Source organism: Nicotiana sylvestris, chromosome 12, assembly GCF_000393655.2.
Source record: "Nicotiana sylvestris chromosome 12, ASM39365v2, whole genome shotgun sequence".
Taxonomy (NCBI): Eukaryota; Viridiplantae; Streptophyta; class Magnoliopsida; order Solanales; family Solanaceae; genus Nicotiana; species Nicotiana sylvestris.
In genome coordinates this window covers 86,548,759-86,571,974 of record NC_091068.1, presented here as the reverse complement: position 1 = coordinate 86,571,974, position 23,216 = coordinate 86,548,759, and the positions used below count along the sequence as shown (strand labels likewise).

Genomic DNA, 23,216 nt, shown 5'->3' with positions numbered 1-23,216 from the left:
ACACCATGGTCTATAACACCCTCCCCCCCCCCCCCAAGAAAAAAAGAAAAAGAAAAAAGAGATGTATATTACTATTATAGTTATTACTTCTTCCAGCCATGATAAGTAATGTTTGTTAGAAAAAGAAAAGAAAGATTGTGCAAGGCACGAAACAGAAAAGAAAAAAAGGAACAAGAGAGAGATATAATATATAAGTGTGTGTATATTATTATATCTCTTTATATTGATGAAAGCATATATACAAAAAACAAAAAATGGAATAATTAGTACCAAGGAACATTTGCTCCAAGCTGGAAGAAGAAAAGTCACTACAAAAATATCTTTATCCTGTCAGCCTGAAGCCTGACATTATAAGCCAAGAAAAAGCCCTAAATAGATTTCAAAAATACGTGTTGAATCTACATTAGTGGAGATTAACATGAAGAGCAGCCTATAAACGAACAATTGTGATATTCAAGACTTGTGATCATAAAGTTATCAATTCCGAAATATTCAAGAGGAAAAAAATGCAAATTTTGTTTTTTCAAAAGTAAAATCAGAGGCAAGGTAAAAGATTTGGTGAAGGTTAAAAGATTAATCATTTGGCATGATGAAAGAAGTTATTTTGAATAAATTTTCTATCCTACAAAGACCAAACGTTTTGAAGAAAATGTTACACAAAAAAAAATTATCAATAGAAATGCTTTTCCTCGAGGACGAGCAAAGATTCAAGTGTGGGGGAATTTGATGGATGTAATTTATTTATATATTTTTATATGTAAATATTAAATATTTTAAATAAAACATGAATAAATATATCATATTCTCCCATATTTTCTAACATATTTCGCAAATGAAAGAGCATATGAAAATCGAAGAAAAGAAACAAAAAAGTGGGAATTGAGTAGTCTACTGGGAATGAAGAAGCAAATGGACTAAAACACCATAGTTGCGACGATAACAATGGAGAATCATGAAGGAAATCACATAGTTGCAACTAGAGAACTATAGTTGAAACTATAGTCTTTCTCCGCAAAAGGAAGAAATTGATAAGGCCATAGTTGCAACTACAATTCCCATAATTGCAACTATGAAGAATCTTAGGAAAAAAAAAACTCTATAAATAGAGAGTGAATGTTGGAAAGAAGACATCGAGTCTTGAGCAGAGAAGAACTATTCTTGGTCTCTATTTTGTCTTTAATATTCCTAAGTCCTAGTAGTTATCCTTTTGTGAAAAATAATATCTTTGCACCAATTCTTCGTATTTCTAAACTAGGTTCTTTTTCTTACTTCATAATGGAGTAATCTTTTTTTTTTTTTTTTGTTGGGATAGTTGATGAAGCTTGATATATATATTATAATACTATCTCAGTTTTAATACAGTCTTGGTTTGGAACTTTCTATTTATATTTTATATTGTGCTATAATAATAGTATTTAACATAGATGTTCCAATCTCCGTGGGACGATATCATAAACTATACTAGAATTTGACAAAGCACAAGCAGGGAAATCCTATAGACATTGGCCTCGTCAATTCTAGGACCTTGTTCCCTAGGTACAATTATAAATAGAGGGCTCAACAACCGTTATAAGGGACACGATTTTTCTGACAAGCATATACTATATTCTATTCAAAGCTCAATAATATTTGATCTTCTTGCTTAGTAATATTGTTACTACTGCATTCGGAAGCTCTGCTCTCGGAACCAGGATTTTTGCTGTCTTATCTCGGTTTCAATGCTAAGTTTTACATCTTGTTTAATTTATTTATTATTTTGGAATCAAATCAATTCACTTGTCTATAAACGACGTATATAAATTCAACTGTACCGTTTTACAGATAAACATATATATAAAACTAAGATAAATAAAACGAAAACATAATAGATTTGCATATTTATTTATCTTAGCATATGTTACGGTCATTATCTAAAGGGTTCGTAGATCAGCATCGAAGCGGTCCGAGAGACACAAAGACACACGTCCAGTCGCACACAAATCATATATTCTCTTTCCTCCACCTGCACATTTCCCTACAAACGTTCCCAAAAACACACACACACACTATATACAAAATCAAAAATCACCCTTCAGATTACTAGTAAAACATTTCCTCAACCTGAGGAAAGCACATCAATGAAACCTTCCCTTACAAAGCCAACAACACCAAAACACACATACACACTGAACAAAAACAATGTCAGCAGCACAATCAGAAAAACAAACTCTTTTCATTGCCTCACTAATCATCTTCTGGTACTCCTCAAACATTGGAGTCCTTCTCCTTAACAAATTATTACTCTCAAACTATGGATTTTCTTTCCCTATATTCTTAACAATGTGTCACATGTCAGCTTGTGCTGTCTTAAGCTACGTGTCCATTATTTTCTTAAAGATTGTTCCTTTTCAAAGAATCAAATCAAGATCTCAGTTTTTCAGAATTGCTACTCTCAGCATTGTCTTTTGTGGGTCTGTTGTCGGTGGTAATATTTCTCTTAGGTACCTGGCTGTATCCTTTAATCAGGCTGTGGGCGCAACGACGCCGTTTTTCACAGCTTTATTTGCTTATTTGATTACACATAAGAAGGAATCTTGGATTACTTATGGCTGCCTTGTGCCTGTGGTTGGTGGTGTTGTCATTGCTAGTGGGGTATGTTCAAAATCTTTTCTTTTTGGATCAATTTTAAATTTGCTTAACTTTGTGTTTTTTTGTTGTTGTGTTTCTTGTTTTTTGAACCTTTTTGGGATTTTTTTTATTTTATTTTAAAAACTCTAGTGGATCTATACTTGCTAAGTACTAAATTGGAGGATTTTTGAAGGTTTTCTTTTAAAGTGTGAATCTTACAGCTTAAGATCAGATCTGAGAATTTTGTGTATTCCCTTCATACAATATGCAAATTCTTATTTGATAGTACTAGTTGTGTTAGTATCTTTGTTTTTAGCTGTAGAATGCAAGCAATTATGTTGTTGGGTTCAACCAACCCAAAGATACTCCTAACATGGTGTGATATTGTTCGCTTTGGGCCAGCTCGCACGGTTTCCCCCAAAAGGCCTCACACCATTAAGAGATGGGCCAGCTCGCACGGTTTTCCCCAAAAGGCCTCACACCATTAAGAGATCCCTACACCTTATATTATGCTCCCAGTCTTTGTGGGACTTATTGAGATTGACTTGCAATGTAGTCACCATTTTATGATTAATAGACTTAATAAACTGGGAGATCCAAAGTCTGCTAGCGAGAATTTAAGTTCTAAATTAAATTAGAAAGTGATGATTAACTATTTCAAGTTTCTAAGTAGGTAAGCACGCGAGTGGAGCTAAAATATTAGGTCTATCCTGTGAAAAAACAAGGTAATATATAGGTTTCTTACCTTATTGAAAATTAATGAAAAAATTACCACCTTAATACCTTGTCATTCAATATTCTGATTAGCGCCAAATATGTCAAGTTCCAAGTTATATCCTCTTCTAATACATTTGATATAAAGTACTTTTTGAGGAGAGAAATATGGAAGATAGGTTTATATAAAAAAATATGTGCTTTGGGGAAATTACCTTCTGATTGTAAAAGATTAAATATCCCTCTTCTGTAGATGCAAATTAGTTAATGGAGAGTAAGCTTAATTAGCTAACTGAAGTTGCAGATATAATTTGAACAGCTATTGGTCCAAAGTATTCCCAGTTGGGAGTAAGTGAATGATATCAGCGTAATGGCTTATGGCTGTGCACTAGCAGGAATTACCTCTATCTAAGATAGTTAGTCTTCCTAAATCATTAGTCTTGATCTGTTCAATGTTGATATCAGTTACACCATAGTAAGAAAAGAATGATAACATCTTGATTTATAAAACGTTTCAACTAGTTGACATCTCAATCCTCTTTCCAGTGGCTTATTTACTTGATTTGACTTGTTGTCTGATAAGTATCTTAATTGCTGGCAGGGTGAACCAAGCTTCCACCTGTATGGATTTATCATGTGCATAAGTGCAACTGCTGCTAGAGCCTTTAAGTCTGTTCTTCAAGGCGTCCTTCTTTCCAATGAAGGGTTAGTTTTTCCTGCTTCCAGCCATCTGTTTAAGTTTTAAGTAGTGTTATAATTGTTGTTGGTTCTTTTCTTTATCCTTATATTAGTCAGTTTATGGAAATAAATGCAACTATTTCCTTTTTGTATATTTTTGGGTCTATGTGAACTCTCACTCCAGAACTACACATTTTTGTGTATTTTTGGGGCAAATTTGCTGTGCACTTCTTGGTGCTTTGCCTTGGGACATTCGCATTGTGAAAAACAGCTTGACAGCAATGGCAATAAAACTTCTTGACTTTGTTCGATAAGTCATTTCCCTGGATTATATGGCGTTGTGGAGGGATAATAAGGAACTTTTGTTTGCAAAGCTTGTAAAAAGTCTAGCAAAATGGCTTCCATTTTAAAGTCCTATAAGGAGGTAGCAGGTTGGCCATTAATCTCCCCCAGCAATGACTGTTGATGAAACAAGTCCCCGTGTATCCATTAGTGAAACAACGAAGAGAAAAGGCTTCCTGAATACATGTTTATTGGGCCACTATGATCAGCAAATAGATCAATGGAAGCTATTGCAAGTGGGCAGCTCAAGTATGGAAAGTTTTGCCAGGTTTAAAGGTGTCAAATTTAGGACATACACTACTATTATTCCGCTTTCCTCCAAAGGTAGTTTGTCTCTTACTAGGGTGACAGTGGATTTGTGAGGCCTTCTTGCTACACGATCATCCTGATGGTCGTTAGTACTGTTCCGTTTAATCGACATGTCGAGAGTTAAGCTTGTGGTAGGTTGCAGAATGCAAAGTATGCTATAGAACTAGGGCTGTCCCTGAAAAGGGGTATCAATTTGCTTCTGAACCTAGCCACTATGATTTCCAGTAACACAGAGAGTAAATTATATGTGGTAGGAGTGCATAAGTGCAATATACTTTGACTTCAAACCGGTGAAGAGACTGCGCCACAGAGAAGGTGCCAAGTTTTGAAGTCGCCAAATGAACACAGAGAGTTTGATTGGCTTGAGGAACAGCACAAATCAGTTGGAGAGAATACACGACAAATCAGTTGGAGAGAATACACGACAATTTGAATATCAATAATTCTCAAATTGTGCAAGATTATCGGGCCTTATCATGGACATCGACGAGTTGAGAAATCCCTGACAGGTCCATCAGTACGAGCCAAGCAAGGAGAACAAATAATAAAGGACAGAAATGAGTGTCAATCCAGTAGCTGGCAGGTTATTATCACAAACATAAGCGAAGTTGATAAGCCGAGATCATGGCTCTCAGTGCTTGAAGCTGGTGCTAAAGGAGTGTGGACCACTGTTTTCTACATTGCAGCTTTGCAATAGAGTTATGGTTGTTACTTGTTAGGACATTCTTTCTTTGATATAATCTGGTTACCTCCTAGAACAATGATGGAAGCTATAGCAAGTTGAAGGGTGAGAAAGATGGATGCCAGGAAGAAAAAGATATGAAAGGTAGCTCCTCTTTTCGCATTTTGGATGATTTGGAGGGAAATGAATAGTAGAAAACTTGAAGGAGTTGGAAGACCACTATAGATAGTCAAAAGTCCTTTGTTGTTGCATTTTCACTTTTGTTATAAAACGAGGATACCGTGTTCTGTTAAGATGGTTGGACATTTTGAAGATTAATGTTAATACGTGCATACTCTTTATGAAGTTGGCACAGTCATATAAATGAAACTGATATATCCAAAAATAAAATAAAATATATGAATATATATTACTCCTATATCCCATTTATAATAATATAATAACATTATAACTAGAAACAAATTATATGTCAAGATAATTTTGTTCATTGGGAATTGAAATTGGGGAACGAGCGGACATCAAATGATAGGAGGGTCAACCAAAATATTCTTTTTACTACAATTATCTTGTTGGTTTATTGTGCTTTTTTATACTTTTTTTTAATACGTAGCTTTAATTCAAAAAACTGGGCAATGTCCTAAATCAAGCGGATATAATTTTGACCATTTTCCCAACCCCATCATTCATTATAGGAGTGTGGAACTAATCCAGCAGCTTAACAATTTCTAGAATTCTAGTTGCTTCATTTGTCCAATTTCTGCTGTTTAGCTTGTCTGAGTTTCCAAGTTGTTCAATCGTCAATCTGCAACTTGTCAAATATTGGAATGAAAACAGCTTTTGGTATTTCCATGCAATCGAAGGTTGTGGTTAATTTTCATCTTCAACACTTCAAAGGTCATTCCTCTAGTATGTTATTATTATATTTAGCCTTGTCTCTTTGGTAGATTATATCTTATTCATTTGCTTTGCTGATAGCCTGCTCTAGTTTTCTTTTGTGACCTCGTTTATAGCCTGCTGATAGTTTTTAGGGGTAAGTTGAAACTCCATGGATCTGCTGCTTCACATTTTGTAACCTCCTGTTATTTTTTAGGGAAAAGTTGAACTCCATGAATCTGCTACTTTACATGTCACCAATTGCTGTTTTAGTCTTATTGCCTGCGACACTAGTAATGGAGCCCAATGTGATAGATGTCACTATTACGCTTGCGGCAACACAGAGATACCTGGTCCTACTTGTTTTGATCAATTCTGCAATGGCATATGCGGCCAACTTGTTGAACTTTTTGGTAACTAAGCACACCAGTGCATTGACACTCCAGGTTTGCACTCTCCTTCTCTTGCCTCGTTCCCGTTTTTCCCCCTTTTGTTGTCATAATTAGGCTTCTCTGTTTACTGTTTAGTACATTTTGCTTTAACCTATTTTGAACATCTTTATTCTCTGTGGATATTTGTAGGTCCTAGGGAATGCCAAAGGTGCTGTGGCTGTTGTTATCTCGATACTTCTCTTCCGCAATCCTGTAACTTTTATTGGCATTGCGGGCTATGCAATGACCGTCATGGGGGTCGTTGCTTATGGAGAATCCAAAAGAAGACACAAATGAGCTGGCCATGCAGAGTCCCCCAGTTTTGTTTATTGAAAGGTAGGTGCATGGTAGAGTTAGGGAAAGATAGATTTCCATTGCAACGTTGTAGCCCATAGATCAAGTGATGAAATGGAAAAGGGGATGGGGTCTGGGGAATCGTTTCCATTCCTCTGTTGTATTCTTTATGTTCCTCATGAGAGCATGTATGCAGTCGTATCAGATTCTATGTCGTCGCACTAAAGTTTTAAGGGACACGGCAGGGAACTATTTCGTTCTTCTGTTGTATTTCTTTTTATCCACGTGATAGAATGTACGCAGTTGTATCAGATTGTATGTTATCACACCAGAGTAATATAGTATCCTATTGGTTTTCTGTTATCCTCTGCTGAATATTTGTTCGCTTGTATGTAAATCCTGTTGCTGATATGAATGTTCAGCCTACATTTGTGGTTGAAGCATAGCATGGAACTTTGAAAGTGCTGTTTGGTGTCTTCTTAGCTTCTGTGTTAAGAATTTTAGTGGCAATTACTTTCTGTAATGCATGAATTGAGAATGAAACAGGTGAAAATGCTGTACCTCAAAAGTATTGACGCTTAGTTTGTCAGGGAGTAAGCAAAACTTATTCGCTGCCTTCACTAAAACCAGTAGTGCCTTTTCCTCCAAGAAGCAATTAATTAAGCCAGATATAGACGCTTTATGACTTCAAATTGAGAAAAGTGAGCTTGTTTCAACGCAGAAGCCTTGCGTCTTACACTTGGATTACCTCATCAACCTCATGAGTGAGTTATTTCTCTGAAATGAGAGATTGAGATCATTTGTGTGAGAAAGCACGGAAGAAAATATTATTGCTTATCTAAAGTGTTGTACAACGCCCTATTTATATACAATGATTACATGATAATAGGCATCTACTTCCCGACGTGGGACACTATAGATGACTAACTATTTAACACTTCCCCTCAAGCCGGTGCTTATAAATCATATATACTAAGCTTGTTACAGATGCAACTAATACGAAAACCAGTAAGAGACTTAGTGAAAATATCTGCAATCTGGTCATCGACTTCACAAATTTTGTAACAATATCTCCTGAGAGGATCTTTTCTTTGACAAAGTGACAGTCGATCTCAATATGTTTAGTCCTCTCATGGAACATCAGATTTGACGCAATATGAAGAGCAACTTGATTATCACACACCAGTTCCATCTTGTTGATTTCTCTGAACTTCAACTCCTTGATCAACTGCTTGACCCAAACTAGCTCACGCATTGCCATAGCCATGGCCCGATATTTGGCTTTGGGCGCTAGATCGAGCAACTACATTATGTTTCTTGCTCTTCCAAGAGACCAAATTGCCTCCTACTAGAACACAATATCCAGACGTAGAACGTCTATCAGAAGGTGATCCAGCCCAATTAGCATCTGTGTACCCAACAATCTGCTCGTGGTCTCGATCCTCGAATAGTAATCCTTTGCCTGGAGCTGACTTTATATACTGAAGAATGCGAACAACTGCATCCCAGTGATTATCACAAGGAGAATCCATAAATGACTTACAACACTCACCGGAAAAGAAATGTCAGGTCTGGTTTGAGGTAATTCAATTTGCCGACCAACCTCCTATATCTCGTAGGATCTCTAAGAGGCTCCCATTGTCTAGGCAGAAGCTTAGCATTCGGATCCATAAGAGTGTCAACAAGTCTGCAACCCATCATTCTAGTCTCCTCAAGAATATCTAAGGCATACTTCTGTTGTAAAGTAACAATACCTGAGCTAGACTGAGCGACCTCAATACCTAGAAAATACTTCAATCTACCCAGATCCTTAGTCCAGAAGTGATGAAAGAGATTCTGTTTCAGATTAGTAATATCATCCTCATCATTGCCAGTAATAACAATATCATCAACATAAACCACCAGATAAATACACAGATTAGAAGCAGAATGCCGCTAAACACAGAGTGATCAGCTTCACTACGAGTCATGCCAAACTCCTGAATAACTGTGCTGAACTTACCAAACCATGCTCGAGGGGACTGTTTCAAACCATATAGTGACCTGCGCAATCGGCATACAAGACCACTAGACTCCCTCTGAGCAACAAAATCAGGTGGTTTCTCTATATAATCTTATTCCTCAAGATCACCGTGGATAAAAGCATTCTTAATGTCTAACTGATAAAGAGACCAATGACGTACAACAACCATAGACAAAAAGAGACCAATAGATGCTACTTTAGCCATGGGAGAAAAATGTCACTATAATCAAGCCCAAAAATCTGAGTGTATACTTTTGCAACAAGACGATCCCTAAGTCGATCAACCTGGCCATCCGGGCCGACTTTGACTGTATAAACCTAACGACAACCAACGATAGACTTACTTGAAGGAAGAGGAACAAGCTCCCAAGTGTCACTCGCGTGTAAAGCAGACATCTCGTCAATCATAGCCTCTCGTAATCCTAGATGAGATAGTGCCTCACCTGTATACTTAGGGGTCGTTTGGGAGGAGGTATTAGAAAAAATAATGCAAGCATTAATTCTATGCATTACTACTACCTTGTTTGGTACATTTTTTCAACTTGTATATAACTAATACTTGTATTAGTTATACATCATACTTGGCATTATCCTATGCATAAGTAATGCATAGAAAACCATGGCATTAGTAATACCAAGGCTTTAATGCATGCATTAACATGGTTAAAGACAAAATTATCCATAAAGTCCCTTAAAGCAAGAGAATATGGAGGGCATTTTTGTAAGCAACTATTTTTCTTAAAAACTATGCAATGCATTATAATTTTAATACACCACACCAAACAATAGATAAGAAATAATATTTGCATAACTAATGCTTGCATTACTAACCCATGCATTACTAATCCATGCATTACTAATACACCTTATTCCGCACTATTCTTATACACCCTACCAAACGACCCCTTAGGGATAGAAATAGTGGGCAAAGATGATATAAAAGTATAATGAGGTGATGACAGACGATGATAACATAAACAAATATAATGAGGATTAGGATTAAGTGTGGATCGTACACCTTTACGGAGTGAAATTGGTTGACTAAGAGGAGATAAGTCCGCAGTAGGTGCAGAATCTAATGCACGACGTGAATTATTTGGGTCTGATGATGGACGTGGACGACAATGATAAGTCAAGAGTGATGGAGCTACGAAAGGTAGAACTGGACTAGGTGGTGGAATTGGAGTTATAGGTGGTGGAGTTGCAACTGGAGCTGTAGGTGGTGGAGCTGGAGTTATAGAAGAAGATGAATGGGAGATAGTGACTGAATCTCCAAAAAATGAAACTGGTAGCACCTCAGAAATATCTAAGTGATTACCTGGACCTGTGACGTATGATTGAGTTTCAAAGAAGGTAACATCAGCGGACATAAGGTACCACTAGAGGTCAGGAGAATAGTATTGATACCCCTTTTGTGTTCTTGAGTAACCCAAAAATACACACTTAAGAGCACGAGGAGCTAACTTATCTTTTCCTGGAGTAAGGTTATGAACAAAACACGTGCTTCTAAAGACACGGGGTGGAAGAGACAACAAAGGTAAGTGGGGAAACAAGACAGAGAATGGAACTTGATTTTGGATAGCTGAGATGGAATACGATTAATAAGATAGCAAGATGTAAGAAATGCATCCCCCAAAAACGCAACGGAATATGAAATTGTACGACTAGCGTATGAGCAGTTTCAATAAGATGTCTATTCTTTCTTTCAGCTACCCCATTTTGTTGAGATGTGTGCGGACAAGATGTTTGATGAATAATCCTATGAGAGTTCATAAACTGCTGAAATGGGAAAGACAAATACTCTAGGGCATTATCACTATAAAATGTGCGGATAGAAACCCCAAATTGATTTTGAATTTTAGTATGGAAGGTCTGGAAAATAGAAAACAACTCAGATCGATTTTTCATCAAAAAATATCCAAGTGCACCTCGCATAATCATCAATGAAACTGATAAAGTAGTGGAATCCCAAGGTAGAACTAACCTGACTAGGACCCCAAACATCTGAATGGACTAAAGTAAAAGGTGACTTTGCTCGATTATCAAGACGCCGAGGGAAATGGGAGCGGGTATGCTTACCTAGCTGACATGACTCACACTCTAGAGTGGACAAGTGAGATAAACAAGGTATCATTTTTTGAAAATTTGACAAACTGGGATGTCCCACCCGTTTATGTAATAAATCTAGTGAATTGGTAACAGGACAAGTTGTTGAAGGAAGATAAGATGTGAGTCAATGTGATTTTGCAAGGATAAGATAATAAAGTCCATTTGATTCACGCCCTGTACTGCATTCATGTATATAAACAAGATCATCAAAAAATAAAACAGAGCATTTAAGTGATTTGCCTAAGCGACTCACAGCTATGAGATTAAAAGGACTACTGGAAACATAAAGAACTGAATCTAAAGGTAAGGAAGGAAGATGATTTGTTTGTCCTATTCCGGTTGCCGTGGTTTGAGACTCGTTGACCATTATGACTGTTGGGAGAGATTGAGAACATGAAATAGTAGTGAAAAGAGAGTTGTTACCAGAAATATGATCAGATGCACCTGAAGCAATGACCCAAGACTTAGAGGTTGAAGATTGGGAGACATAAGTAACGCTACTATCTGTTTGAACAACGGAAGCTATCCCTGAAGATGTCTGTTTACATGCTTTATACTGAAGAAACTCAATATAATCCAGTAGAGAAATCCAACCATTCATACTATTGGATCCCATTTCGCTACAATTTATTTCTCAAAATCATGACTAAAAGTAGTACGATTAACTTGAAATAGTGGAAATCAGTAACTCCTGCAGGAAAAACTGAAGAAATATTTGGGAAAACACTGTTCACAGCATAAAAACATAACACTATTTTACGTCGGAAAATACTGTAGCTCGCCGGAAAATTCCAAAGTTGTCGGAATTTGTCGGAAATAGTACTGGTAGACTTGGAATTATTGTGCGACCAGGTTGTCCTGAAGAAGCTTGACCAAAATATAGCTGGAGATGCACTCACGCACCGGTGCGTGGGACAAATGCGTCGGCGGAATGTCAGATCTGGGTGGCGCGTGGGGCATCTGTTTCCGGAGAATCTTTTTGGGGTTTAGTCGCCGGAGGTTTCTGAGTCCAATGGTGGTATTTGTTTGTGCACAACACTCACCAAACGTGACAAATCAGTCACTTAGGTCACCGGAAAATTGCACGGTGATTGAGTTATGTCTTCCTGGATGTCGCGGGAATGACGCACATCGATCTTTTCTCACTAATGCTCTGATACTATATGAGAAAGCACGAGAGAAAATATTAATGCTTATCTCAAGTGTTGTACAACATCCTATTTATATACAACAATTACATAATAATAGGTATCTATTTTCCAACGTGGGACACTATACATGACTAACTACTTAACAATTTATTTCACTCAAGAAGTTGTCATTATTCGAGTACACTTAACTACATATTTCATACACTATTTAAAAAAACATTTTTCCGGCATCTTCCCAAACTTTTGAGAGTAAGGGAGCTTACCTGTAACAGAAACCTACTATTCTGGCTAGGATCAAACAATCAAATTTCCACATTGACACTCCCGGTATATGCACCCTGGCAGGGATTTTTTGCCTTCTTGGGCTAAAATCAATTGGTTCTACAATTTTAGAATTTAGAATTTTGCGGTCCCAAGAATGTTGAGGTACCTTTATTAAAGCAACGCTTTAACGTATAAAACTTCTCCAAAAGAAACTCCTTTTATGATCTGTATGCACGTGCAGATCCAGGAAACTCAATTCAACCAAAAAATAATTGAAAAATAATGATCCATCTCAGATGGTAAACAAAGCAAGAAAGTAATACTTTTTTCAACATTTGCTGGAATCAACACTTCTCCAAGTATATTGTATCTTGTGATTCTTGTCAATCAGGAATTCTTTTTTTTTTTTTTTTGGTTACTTGATGCTTTTTCAAAATCAAGAACGTTCCGGCTAAAATGCAAGGTCCAAAATCTGCTCTCAAACAACTTGTCTTCACAAACAAAAATAAGCTTTTTTTCCCCTATTAAAAGAATCGCGTATCTTGACACATTTAGGTGCTACCAAGAAATGAACTTCCAACAACATCCCAAGCACCATTTACAAAAACATGAGTAAAAATCAAACAAATACCTTTGAACTGGTTCTTGGAGGTTTATTGGTGTATGAGCTGTTGAAATCTTTTGTCTGTATTTTCTTTCCATTGGTGTTGTTTTCCTTTCCTCACCTGAAAACCAGGTATTGTATCATTCGAACTTGGACCAATTAAACTTTCTCATATCGCATGGCTTTCTATTATCCATTGGCTCTCCCCTTTTCTTAGGCAAGTTCTGGACCATTTGGCAGTAAATCATAACCATCATGGTGCTTGGTATTCTTCTGTTCGACAGGTATCAACTTCAAAATTACAGCAACCATCAGGCTTGCAGCACCAATTAAAACACTGAGAAGCCATAGTTCCCAGCTGAGTGGTGTTGTGCTTGCAATTGTGCCTAAGAACTCGACTATGATTACTTGGAAGATAACAGTAGAAACCACAACACCTAAGAATATCCAGCTTCCAAAAATGCCACGGAAAACATTTATCTTATCCATGTCCCGGCAGTTTATTTCATTAAATACCTGACAGAACACAAATGTGTTGAAAATGAAAGTATGGAGAACTGTGGTAGTGTCTGAACCTTCAATTCTCAAAATCTGATGTCCAGTGAAGTTGAAAACCAATAGTACAGCCAGTTGGTAGATACTCTGTCCAATCATATTTCTCCACATCGTCTTGGAAATTAAACTCACTTCCCTTCCAACAGGAGGCTTGCTCATTAGTCCTTCATGAGGTGGTTCAGTGGCCAAGGCAATTGCACCTAAAGTGTCCATGATAAGGTTGACCCAAAGCAACTGAACCACTGAAAGAGGAGCCGATCCTGCTATGTTATAACAACAGATAAATACCAGTCATCAATTTTGGAAAAATGTGTCACTTTTTTTCATTGGCACACACTGATCACTAACAGGAAATGAAATGAACTTCTCCAACAGAATATTGAATACCTGAGATGCATGCGGAAATAAAATTGATCATCAGAGCCACAATACTGACAGTTAGCTGGAATTGCACAAACTTCTGAATATTTACATACACAGCACGACCCCGCTTAGCCACATTCACAATTGTACTGAAGTTGTCATCAAGTACTATAACATCAGCACTTTCTTTAGCTACCTGATAATGCATTTAAGAAACACAGCTTAAAATTGTCTATATAAGGGAAGGCGTAAGTTGAGGTATTGATATTGGAAAAACAAAGAAAAGATAAATGAAAGCAGGCAACTTTTTTTGTTTTTATTTTGAGTCCAGAATAGAACTGGAAAGTCCTGGCCTCCACCATTTAAAACTCTTGGTGCGAAGACTGTCATCGGTAAGTTGTATCGGATCAATATTAGGATAACAAAAAAAAAAAAACAACTAAATAAACACCTATATGCTGTGGATCTACCGGGCCATAATCTTGAATTTATTGCAATTGCAAACGACTGAACATACTACTGCGAGAAAGACCATTGATTTTTAATTGCTCTAACTTGTCAATGAGCCACTTCAGTTAGGACTCCAAAACCTTTCTTCTTTATAAGTATGGCAACTGTATAGACTTAAGTAAATGAGCAATTCAAATGGAAAATCCTAAGGTATAGTTTATGCCCTTATATGAGAACAAAATATTAACTGCAGAAGAAAAGAAAAACTGTAATTTGGAATCTTTAATACAATAAAATGGTAAGAATATATTAACCTAAAACAGGAGCAAATCTACAAACCTCGGTTCCTGCTATACCCATAGCAAGTCCAATATCTGCCTCACGGAGAGCAGGGGCATCATTCGTGCCATCACCAGTAACTGCAACAATCTCTTTAAACATACCTCTCAAATTCTTTACCAACACAAGCTTGTCCGTTGGTGATGATCGCGCCATCACCTGCATTCAATATTGTAGCATTTCAGCAACATTTAATTTACATCAGATCGATCTGCAAGAGTGAGATTAAATAATCAAGAACAAAACCTGAATTCTAGGAATTATTTGCCTCATCTCATCAGGAGTTTTGTCCCGAAAATCTGGGCCTTCAATGACCAAACCATCAGCAGTTAGTATCCCACATTCTTTAGCAATGGCTTTGGCTGTATTAATATTGTCACCGGTGACCATTCGCACAGTAATTCCAGCAGCTAAACATGTTTTTACTGCCTTGTTAACCCCAGGACGAACTGGATCTTTAATCCCAATAATAGCTAACAATGTGTAGCCACTATCAGGAATAATATTTTCTTCATAGCCATCCTCAAAGTCCTTGAAGGCCACACAAAGAGTACGCAAGGCTTCGCCAGCGAATTCACTAATGACATCCATAATATTTCTTATTCTATTTTCTGTCAGAGGAACAATTTCACCATTAAGATCAATAAGACTGTCACACATTTTTAGGATTATCTCAGATGCACCCTTGCAGAAAGCTCGGACTTTGCCATCTGGGAGAGCAATAAGCACAGACATCTTTTTCTTTTCTGAATTGAAAGGCTCAACTTTTAGGAATTTACAGTCCTTCCTTTGCTCATAAATATTACCACCAAGAAGCAATCCATAATCTAATATTGCTGATTCTGTTGGTGTTCCCAGAATCGACTTGTTTCCATCATGATCCTTAACTACCTCTGCTCCCGTATTGTGAAATATTGCCTGTAAAAGAAAGGCCAATGCATTTTCTGATATATTCAAAGTTACTGCATCCCCACCTCCATCAGTTTCTACCTTTTTAGTTTTTTCACAAATCCATATCTTCTTGACTACCATTTGGTTTGTAGTAAGTGTTCCTGTCTTATCTGTGCATATGCAAGTAGCTGAACCCATTGTCTCACATGCAGAAAGATGCCTCACTAATGCCTGGTTGTCCATTAGCTTTTTCATTGCAAATGCAAGACTCAACGTCACTGCCAGAGGCAGTCCTTCTGGAACTGCAACAACAATTATAGTCACTGCTGTCACGAGGTAATTTAGAAGAGTAAGTGCATCACTCGAAGACCATTTCGTGAGCTCGTGGTGAAGTATTTTCTCTACCATAAATCTGACTGTCAACACCATAAATGTAAGCAGACCAAATGCTAGTCCTATCTTTCCAATAATGGTAGCAACACCACTCAACTTAACTTGCAGAGGAGTCTCATCTTCTACCCCATCTGTTAGCCTCTCCATCAGCTTACCCCATTCGGTTCTCATTCCAACAGTTGTTACTAGCATCTTAGCTGAACCATCTTGCACTTTGGTTCCAGATAGAAGAAAAGGTCTTCCTTCATATATGCTTACGGGTACACTCTCACCAGATAGGCTTGATTGATCAATTAGCAAGCTGTATCCAGATATGAATATTCCATCAGCGGGAATCAGATCCCCCATAGATAAGTGAACTACGTCACCAACCACCAAGTCATAAATGGAAACCTTCTGCCTGGATCCATCTCTTGTGACCTGGATAAATATCTTTTTCTTCTCCTTATCCAAATCCCTGAACTGCAATGACTGCTTGTAGTCGCTAATTGCAGTAACTATGACTACCAAGAATATGCTAAGTAGAATTCCCAGCCCGTCATATGTTCCTTTTGGCCACCCTTTGGTGGCAAGCGCCACACCAATAGAGACAACAGCACAAACCATGAGGATGATGAGAGTTATATCCTGCAAAGCCTCCCATGTAAAAGTCCAAAAACTTTTAAAAGGTTTCTCAATGTATTTGTTCGATCCATATATATTTTGTCTGATATGCACATCACTTTTTTTCACTCCTTCATCCAATGAGACTCTCAGCCTACTTGCGATCCCTTCAACTCCTCCTATTTTATTTAAGGTTTTGATGTCGTAGGAACTAACAATAGATGCAAGTCTATCTGGATGAAGTCCTAAACATGCTTCTCGAGTTTCTTCTGACAAGTAATTTTCCAGTTCAGCGCCACCACCATCGCTGACCAGCCCTGGAGGCTTATTGTACTCACAAGCTGAAGAAAGAAAATGAAATGAGCAAAGCTAAAAGAAAGATTATGGAGCTAGAATGACAGAATGATTACAGAAAGTAAATTCAAGTGAGTAAATTATACCATCCATGAACTTGAGTGCTGCCATATAACCACGAAAAGGAGCGGAGCTATGTAGAGCAAAGGGGGTTCAATTGAATCCCCTTTCTCCGAAAATTATACAGCGGAAATAGGCCAAAAATGAATCTCTTTGGGTATATAAACTATTGATTCCCCTTGACATAAAGATTCTAGTATAGTATCAAAGGGGGTTCAAATCCACAAGTGTAACTTTCTAGTATTTTTTCGAATCCCCTTAGCATAAATTCCTGGCTCTCCCACTGGCCACAAAAGCAACCCGAATTCGTTCCTGGAAATTGCATACAGTAAAAAGAGGAGCATGACTGAATAGACAAATGATATTAGAAAATCACGCACTCCTCCATGATATGGAAACAAATTGATTAGAATGTCAGGACTTCCATTTATGTTTAATCCCCCCAAAAAAAACATTAAACAATTTTATATTGCCTGAAAAGGAAGAATTAAGGAGACAAAGGAAAAGCAGTCCATGATCTTTGACACTAAAAACAGAAAGCCAGCAGACAATATGTAATTGCCAAAAAAGGAAACAGTTAAGGATAGAAAGGGATCTCTGAAATAACAAAGACAGCTCGCTGCAATTCGAGCTCTCAACTTGTATAGAAATAATCAAATAATTATGCAAACAATAAAGAAATTGTCGGATTAGATTTGAGAAAGAAGCAGTTAAAAACTCACACTGGACAAGATTTACATCTTGAGAAGCAGTTAGGACGTAAAGGTTACAGTTGGAATTAGTCGTCATTGAGCTGAAGCAGTTATTGAAGATTTCGCTCTTCTTCTTAATTGTAATTACAAATGTTGCGATCTTCCACTGTATTTGATTGAGTAAAAAGATCGCATTAAGTTTAAACTTGAACAGTTTACTGAATATACTACTAACAGAAAAGTTGACGCAACTCAGTCAGGAGAAGTTATTCTGCCGACCAAACATGGCAGCACCACAGACGGGCAGCCAAAACTGCGGAATAAAGACAAAAAAAACTGACAATGGATCTGAGAGGGGAAAGGAATTTATAAAAAGAAAAGTACAATAAGTACACAGAAATTCTAAGAAAGCCAATTATATAGTGTCAATTGCCTAACCAAAAGCTATAGTTGAAACTTGAAAAAAGAATCCTTGAAACTGTAATGAGAAATAATTTTTAAAAGTTGATATTGTATTTTGATATGTATTTTATTTGAAAAAAAGTTGAAATTTTGTGAATGGAAGAAAATATTTTAACCAAAAGTTGCAACTTGAAATTGTTTATAATTTTTTTTCAAAAGAACAAATAATATTTTCAGAAAACAAAAGTACCAAAATTTACCGCCATTAAGTCCAAGGTTTATATCTTTAATAATTTTGTATACTGCAAACTGCTAATCCATTTACAGGGGAAGCTTAATTTGTTGTGGTTAGTACCTTAGGTATTTAAGTAAGAATTCAAAAATTTGCCAAATTAAATAAATAAATAAATATAAAAGTGCAACTGATCTCCTATTTTAAGGTCTGACTCGGCCCGCGTAGCGCTATTTGACTCTCAAACAAGAAAAAATGTTGGTATATGAAAATCTTCACTATTATATTATCTCCACTTGTCATTTCATCGAACTACCATGATCCTGAAATTTAAAAGTTTTTCACTAGCTAGCATTATATCATTCGATTTTTTCATTTTATCATAATATGGTGGTATTTGAATTAATTTGCACATATCTCAATTAAATTCAAAAACCAAATGCACAACTACGTAGGTAGATTTTGCAAATCTATCATTTTGCAGTGGGTTCAACCAAATTAAACCCTATATACATTATACGTATTTGCAAAATATAAAGTAATATATGTAAAGAACAATCACTCACCGTTTCTAAATCTTAGAGCCGTGATTTATGGCATGGAGCAAGTATTTTGCTTTCAGATCACAACTGTAGAATGAGTGACAACTTTTACTGCAAAAAGTCATTGCAAATACTAGCAAGTTTGCAGCAAAAACATTCATAAATTTGAGTGTCAACATAAAAACATTTGGTCCTCGACTGATCTGTTGAATGTAGGTGAGCTAGTTACTAATTAATCTATGAGACTATGACACTAGCTAGAATATAGGGAAAGGATGAGATCTGCAATTAAAAGCTCTTACGTACAACTTGGGTCTACATCCAACTGTCGTACTAGCAAATCCAGCAAAGAGATAGGGACCAAGAATTATGAAATTTGCGCCAAAAGTCAAACAAGAACATGCCAAATAGATGTATAAAATGGACGAGAAAAGTAGTGAACACTGATGATTGTATTGTCGTGTGATTTTTTAATGGTATCGTCATTATTATCTTTTTTCCTTTTTCAATAGCCATCTGCTCTTTATTATAACATTAATATATAATCTATTCGCCCGTAATTTAAATTTGTTAAATGAGCACGTTTTTTCACAATTATAAGTCGTGTGTTTAGAAATAGACCTACTTTGGGATTTGGGGTCACCGGAACTATTAGCATCGACAAAAATATTTTATATATAAATATCTATATTATAAAAAATAAAAAATACTTGGTTTATGACCTATCCTTGCGAGATTCGTCCTATCACTCCATTAGGGGAGTATCGACTCTAATATACAGGCCACGGTAACTGTCTAAGCTCAACTGGTAGTTAAAGTACGTTCATTTTGGCAACTTCTGGTGCCTTCGGTCGGTCAATTAAATATCATAAACAGCCAAAAGAAAAATTGCCGAAAAATCGATCGAAGTCGGTCGGTATTTTCATTAAAGATGCACCGCCTGAGAATCGAATCGGGGTCTATACTGTGGCAGGATATTATTCTACACTAGACCATTGATATACTTTGGTTTAAGACTTTCTTTTATTTTATTTGTACTCTTTAGTTGGATTTTCGCGCGAAAATAACCGACCGAAATTGGTTGGTTTTATTAAAAATATAAAATTATCGACCGAAATCGGTTGGTTTTTTAAAATGACCGACAGATTTCAGCCGATTTTTTGATTATTAATTTTAATTATTTTACATAAAAAATTAATTAAAGTTGGTCGGTTTCTTAAAAAATAAATTTCGCGGGACGCCAAAATAGTTTTCCACAATTTTACGTCAAAAAAATCGATAGAAGTTGATCGGTTTCGTAAAAAATAATAATTGAAAAACCGATCGAAGTCAATTGGTCGGCCGCGGTCAATTTTGACTGTCTAGTGGTGAATTAAAGGAAAAAGCTTATGTCACTTAGGAGCTAGCAATCCGTGTTTGGCCAATCGGACGAGGATCAAGATATTGTAGTCTATACAATCTTAACTGAATATGTTGATAGATCCCTTGCGTCTCTAATATGTGAAAGAACTGAAAATCTCCATCATGGGGTTGTATTATAAGAATAAATTGAAGAATTGAATCTTACTCATTCAAATAAAAAAACAAGCATTAGTTGTTGAGAAATAACCTTCGCACCTTTGCGCTTTGTTATATTGCTATTTAAAAGATGATGCAGATTACAAGTTATAATCAAACTCTTCAATGAGATAACAATAAGACTCCTGCTCTCTATCTAATTGTAATTAGATACACTTCTATCCAAACCAAACTATAATACATTAATAGGCCTCCTCAAGCTGAACATGGATTAGGAGAAATGTGAAGCTTGTCACGAAGAACTGAGAGGCGGTGAGAAGATAAACCTTTAGTGAGAACTTTTGCGAAATCAATCTCCAAATGCTTAGTACAAGCATGATAAATGGGATTGGTCCATAGATACAAAGCACTAACATTGTCACATAGCACCAAAGGAGGATCAGAGAGGGGTATATCCAAGTCACGAAGCAGATGTTGGAGCTGTAAGCACGTGATTTTTGCCCTATATGAGAATTACTCCCAAAAAATTCAAAATAAAATGATTTTCCTTGGTGTGCAATTTTGAGAATTTTTGTGACATTTTTGGATAATTATTTGTATTTGTCTGTGCATGTTTATTTGTTAAATTAATAAAAAAATACAAAAATATGTCGCATTTTGCATGTAGGATTTAATTCTACAATTGTTAGTAATTAAGTTTGTTTTACAAAAAAATTAAAAATTACAAAAATAAGCATCTTTTGCATTTTTAGCATTTAATGTCCAAATATATAATTTTATGCTTAATTATTACTTAATTGTGCGTTAATTGTTATTGGGAGTTAATTTGTGCTTTTATAACTTAATTTAGTTCTTAATAATTTAAGTATTTTTATAATTTAGTTTTAGAAAAATAAAAGAAGAAAAGAGAGCAAAAATATAAAGAAAATCGGAATTGGGCCTTTTCTTCAATTTCAAACCACAAGCCCAAAAAATTGTCCAACCTTCCCCACGACCCGGTCCATTTCAAACCGGGTCGACCCGGTCCATAACCCAAAAGACCCAACACCCCCCTATCTTGCATTTCAAAAAAAAACAAAATAAAAGAAAAAAACCCTAAAAACCTAACACCAAACTATCCGCCCCCGCCCCCCTTCTTTCTCTTCATCTTCCCCAAAGCTCCAAAACACACACATCCATGGCTGCCTTCGAACCAACGACGTCGACCACTGTTGCTGCCTCATCCTCTTCGTCTTCGTCATCGAGCCCGAGCTCCCATGGCTGCCTTCTTCGTCGAGCTCCATGTTCGATTCCTCCATTGTCGCTTCTGCTACGTCCAAACAACCCGGACTGTTGTTGCTGCTCCGCCATTGCTGTGTTTGCTGCTGCCCGCTGCTGTTCCGTCGTGCTGCTGCTTGCTTTTGCTACGACTAGCCATGGACGAGCTTCATCGAGCTCGAACTCGAGCTCCCATGGCTGCCGCTGCATCTTCTCCATAAGTTGTTGCTGCGTCGTCTGCTTCGTCGCTACTTCTGTTGCATCGTCTGCTTCTTCTACTGCTGCTGCCCATCGAGCAGCTGGTTCGAAGCCACCCCGTCGCCACTGCTTCGTCGTCAACCAAGCAGACCACGCTGCTGCTTCTGCTTTCGTTTCATCTTCTCCATCTCCTTTGAACCCACTGTTGCTTCTGCTACAGCCATGAACGACCACTGCCTTCCTCGACGACCACTCGCTTCCAGCTCATTTCTGTTGCTTCTGCTACGACCAAACGTTACTGCTTCATCACCTAAAATCAACCGGAAAACATACAAAAATTTTGGGCAGATTCGAGTTATTTTAGTTTCAAAGCTTCCGGGCAGATTTGTTTCCGTTCAAGTTCGTCGTTGTTTCGATCCGGTTAGTGGGTTTTGAGTTTTACTTTTGTCCGTATTTCGTTTTGATATTCTCAAATCTAAAATCGGGAAATGTTTGTTGTTCGTGTTCATTGTTTTGCTAATTTTTCAGTTTGTTCATGTGAAATTGTTAGTTTAATGTTTGTTAGATGCAAATTGAAATTTAATTAATTATTTCTTCATTTTGTTTCATGTGTTATGTATTTTTTCAGAAATTGTTAACGTTGGTTAAATCGTTTGAATCCGTCATGTTTGTTGTTTAAAATAGATTTAATTCATGTTCATCTTTGTTTGAAGTTCGTTTTTAATCCAGTGATTTAATGTGAATTTATGTTTTGTTTTTGATTTGTTGATTTAGTTTGAATCATGTATTGTGTTGTTAATATTGTTGTGTCCTTGCCCATCCATTTTTGGTCTAAGTTAACCAGGATTGGTTCCCAATATAGTTAATTTATTTCCATTAATTTGAAGTTGAATGATTCATCTGTGTTCATATGGTTTGTTGTTGAGATTGATTAAGAAATTGGTCTTATTGGCTATATTTTGGTTGAGTTTGATTAATTGATTGGTTATAGCTGATGGGGGTAAAATGGTAATTGCAATAAGGTCGGAGGGGTAGTTTGGTAATTGAACATTTTGAATAATTCTTTATGTTAAGCATGGGGGACAAAATGTAATGGAGTGTGGGTGATATAATTGTTTAATATAATGGGGGACAAGACATAATGTAGTGGAGGGGAATATTGTAATTGTTTAGGTTAGGCATGGGGGACAAGATGTAATGGGGTGGGGTTGATACAATTATTTAATATAATGGGGGACAAGATACAAAATAGTGGGGAATAATTCATTTATTTAAGAAAGTGGGAA

General features: G+C 36.7%; 2 protein-coding genes across 8 annotated transcripts; one reads left to right on the top strand and one right to left on the bottom strand.

The window, feature by feature from the left end:
- Nucleotides 1-1,932: 1,932 nt before the first annotated feature.
- LOC104231532 (UDP-URONIC ACID TRANSPORTER 1-like) lies at nt 1,933-7,293 on the top strand. Its single transcript, XM_009784543.2, has 4 exons — nt 1,933-2,631; nt 3,923-4,026; nt 6,423-6,651; nt 6,787-7,293. The coding sequence occupies exons 1-4, from the start codon at nt 2,179-2,181 to the stop codon at nt 6,931-6,933; spliced, it is 933 nt and encodes a 310-aa protein (XP_009782845.1). The 5' UTR covers nt 1,933-2,178; the 3' UTR covers nt 6,934-7,293.
- A 5,250-nt stretch (nt 7,294-12,543) lies between these two features.
- On the bottom strand, nt 12,544-19,194 carry LOC104231533 (putative calcium-transporting ATPase 11, plasma membrane-type). 7 transcript variants are annotated; one of them, XM_009784545.2, is made up of 7 exons: nt 18,982-19,194; nt 17,812-17,947; nt 17,116-17,401; nt 15,035-17,016; nt 14,789-14,947; nt 14,024-14,195; nt 12,544-13,899 (listed from the first exon to the last, which is right to left on the bottom strand). In XM_009784545.2, exons 3-7 carry the CDS (start codon nt 17,138-17,140, stop codon nt 13,295-13,297), a joined length of 2,943 nt encoding a protein of 980 aa, XP_009782847.1. In that variant the 5' UTR covers nt 17,141-17,401; nt 17,812-17,947; nt 18,982-19,194; the 3' UTR covers nt 12,544-13,294. The 7 variants fall into 7 exon arrangements, with proteins under 7 accessions (XP_009782847.1, XP_070021425.1, XP_070021427.1 ...); XM_070165324.1 differs by lacking the exon at nt 17,116-17,401; XM_070165326.1 differs by lacking the exon at nt 17,812-17,947.
- Nucleotides 19,195-23,216: the final 4,022 nt, after the last annotated feature.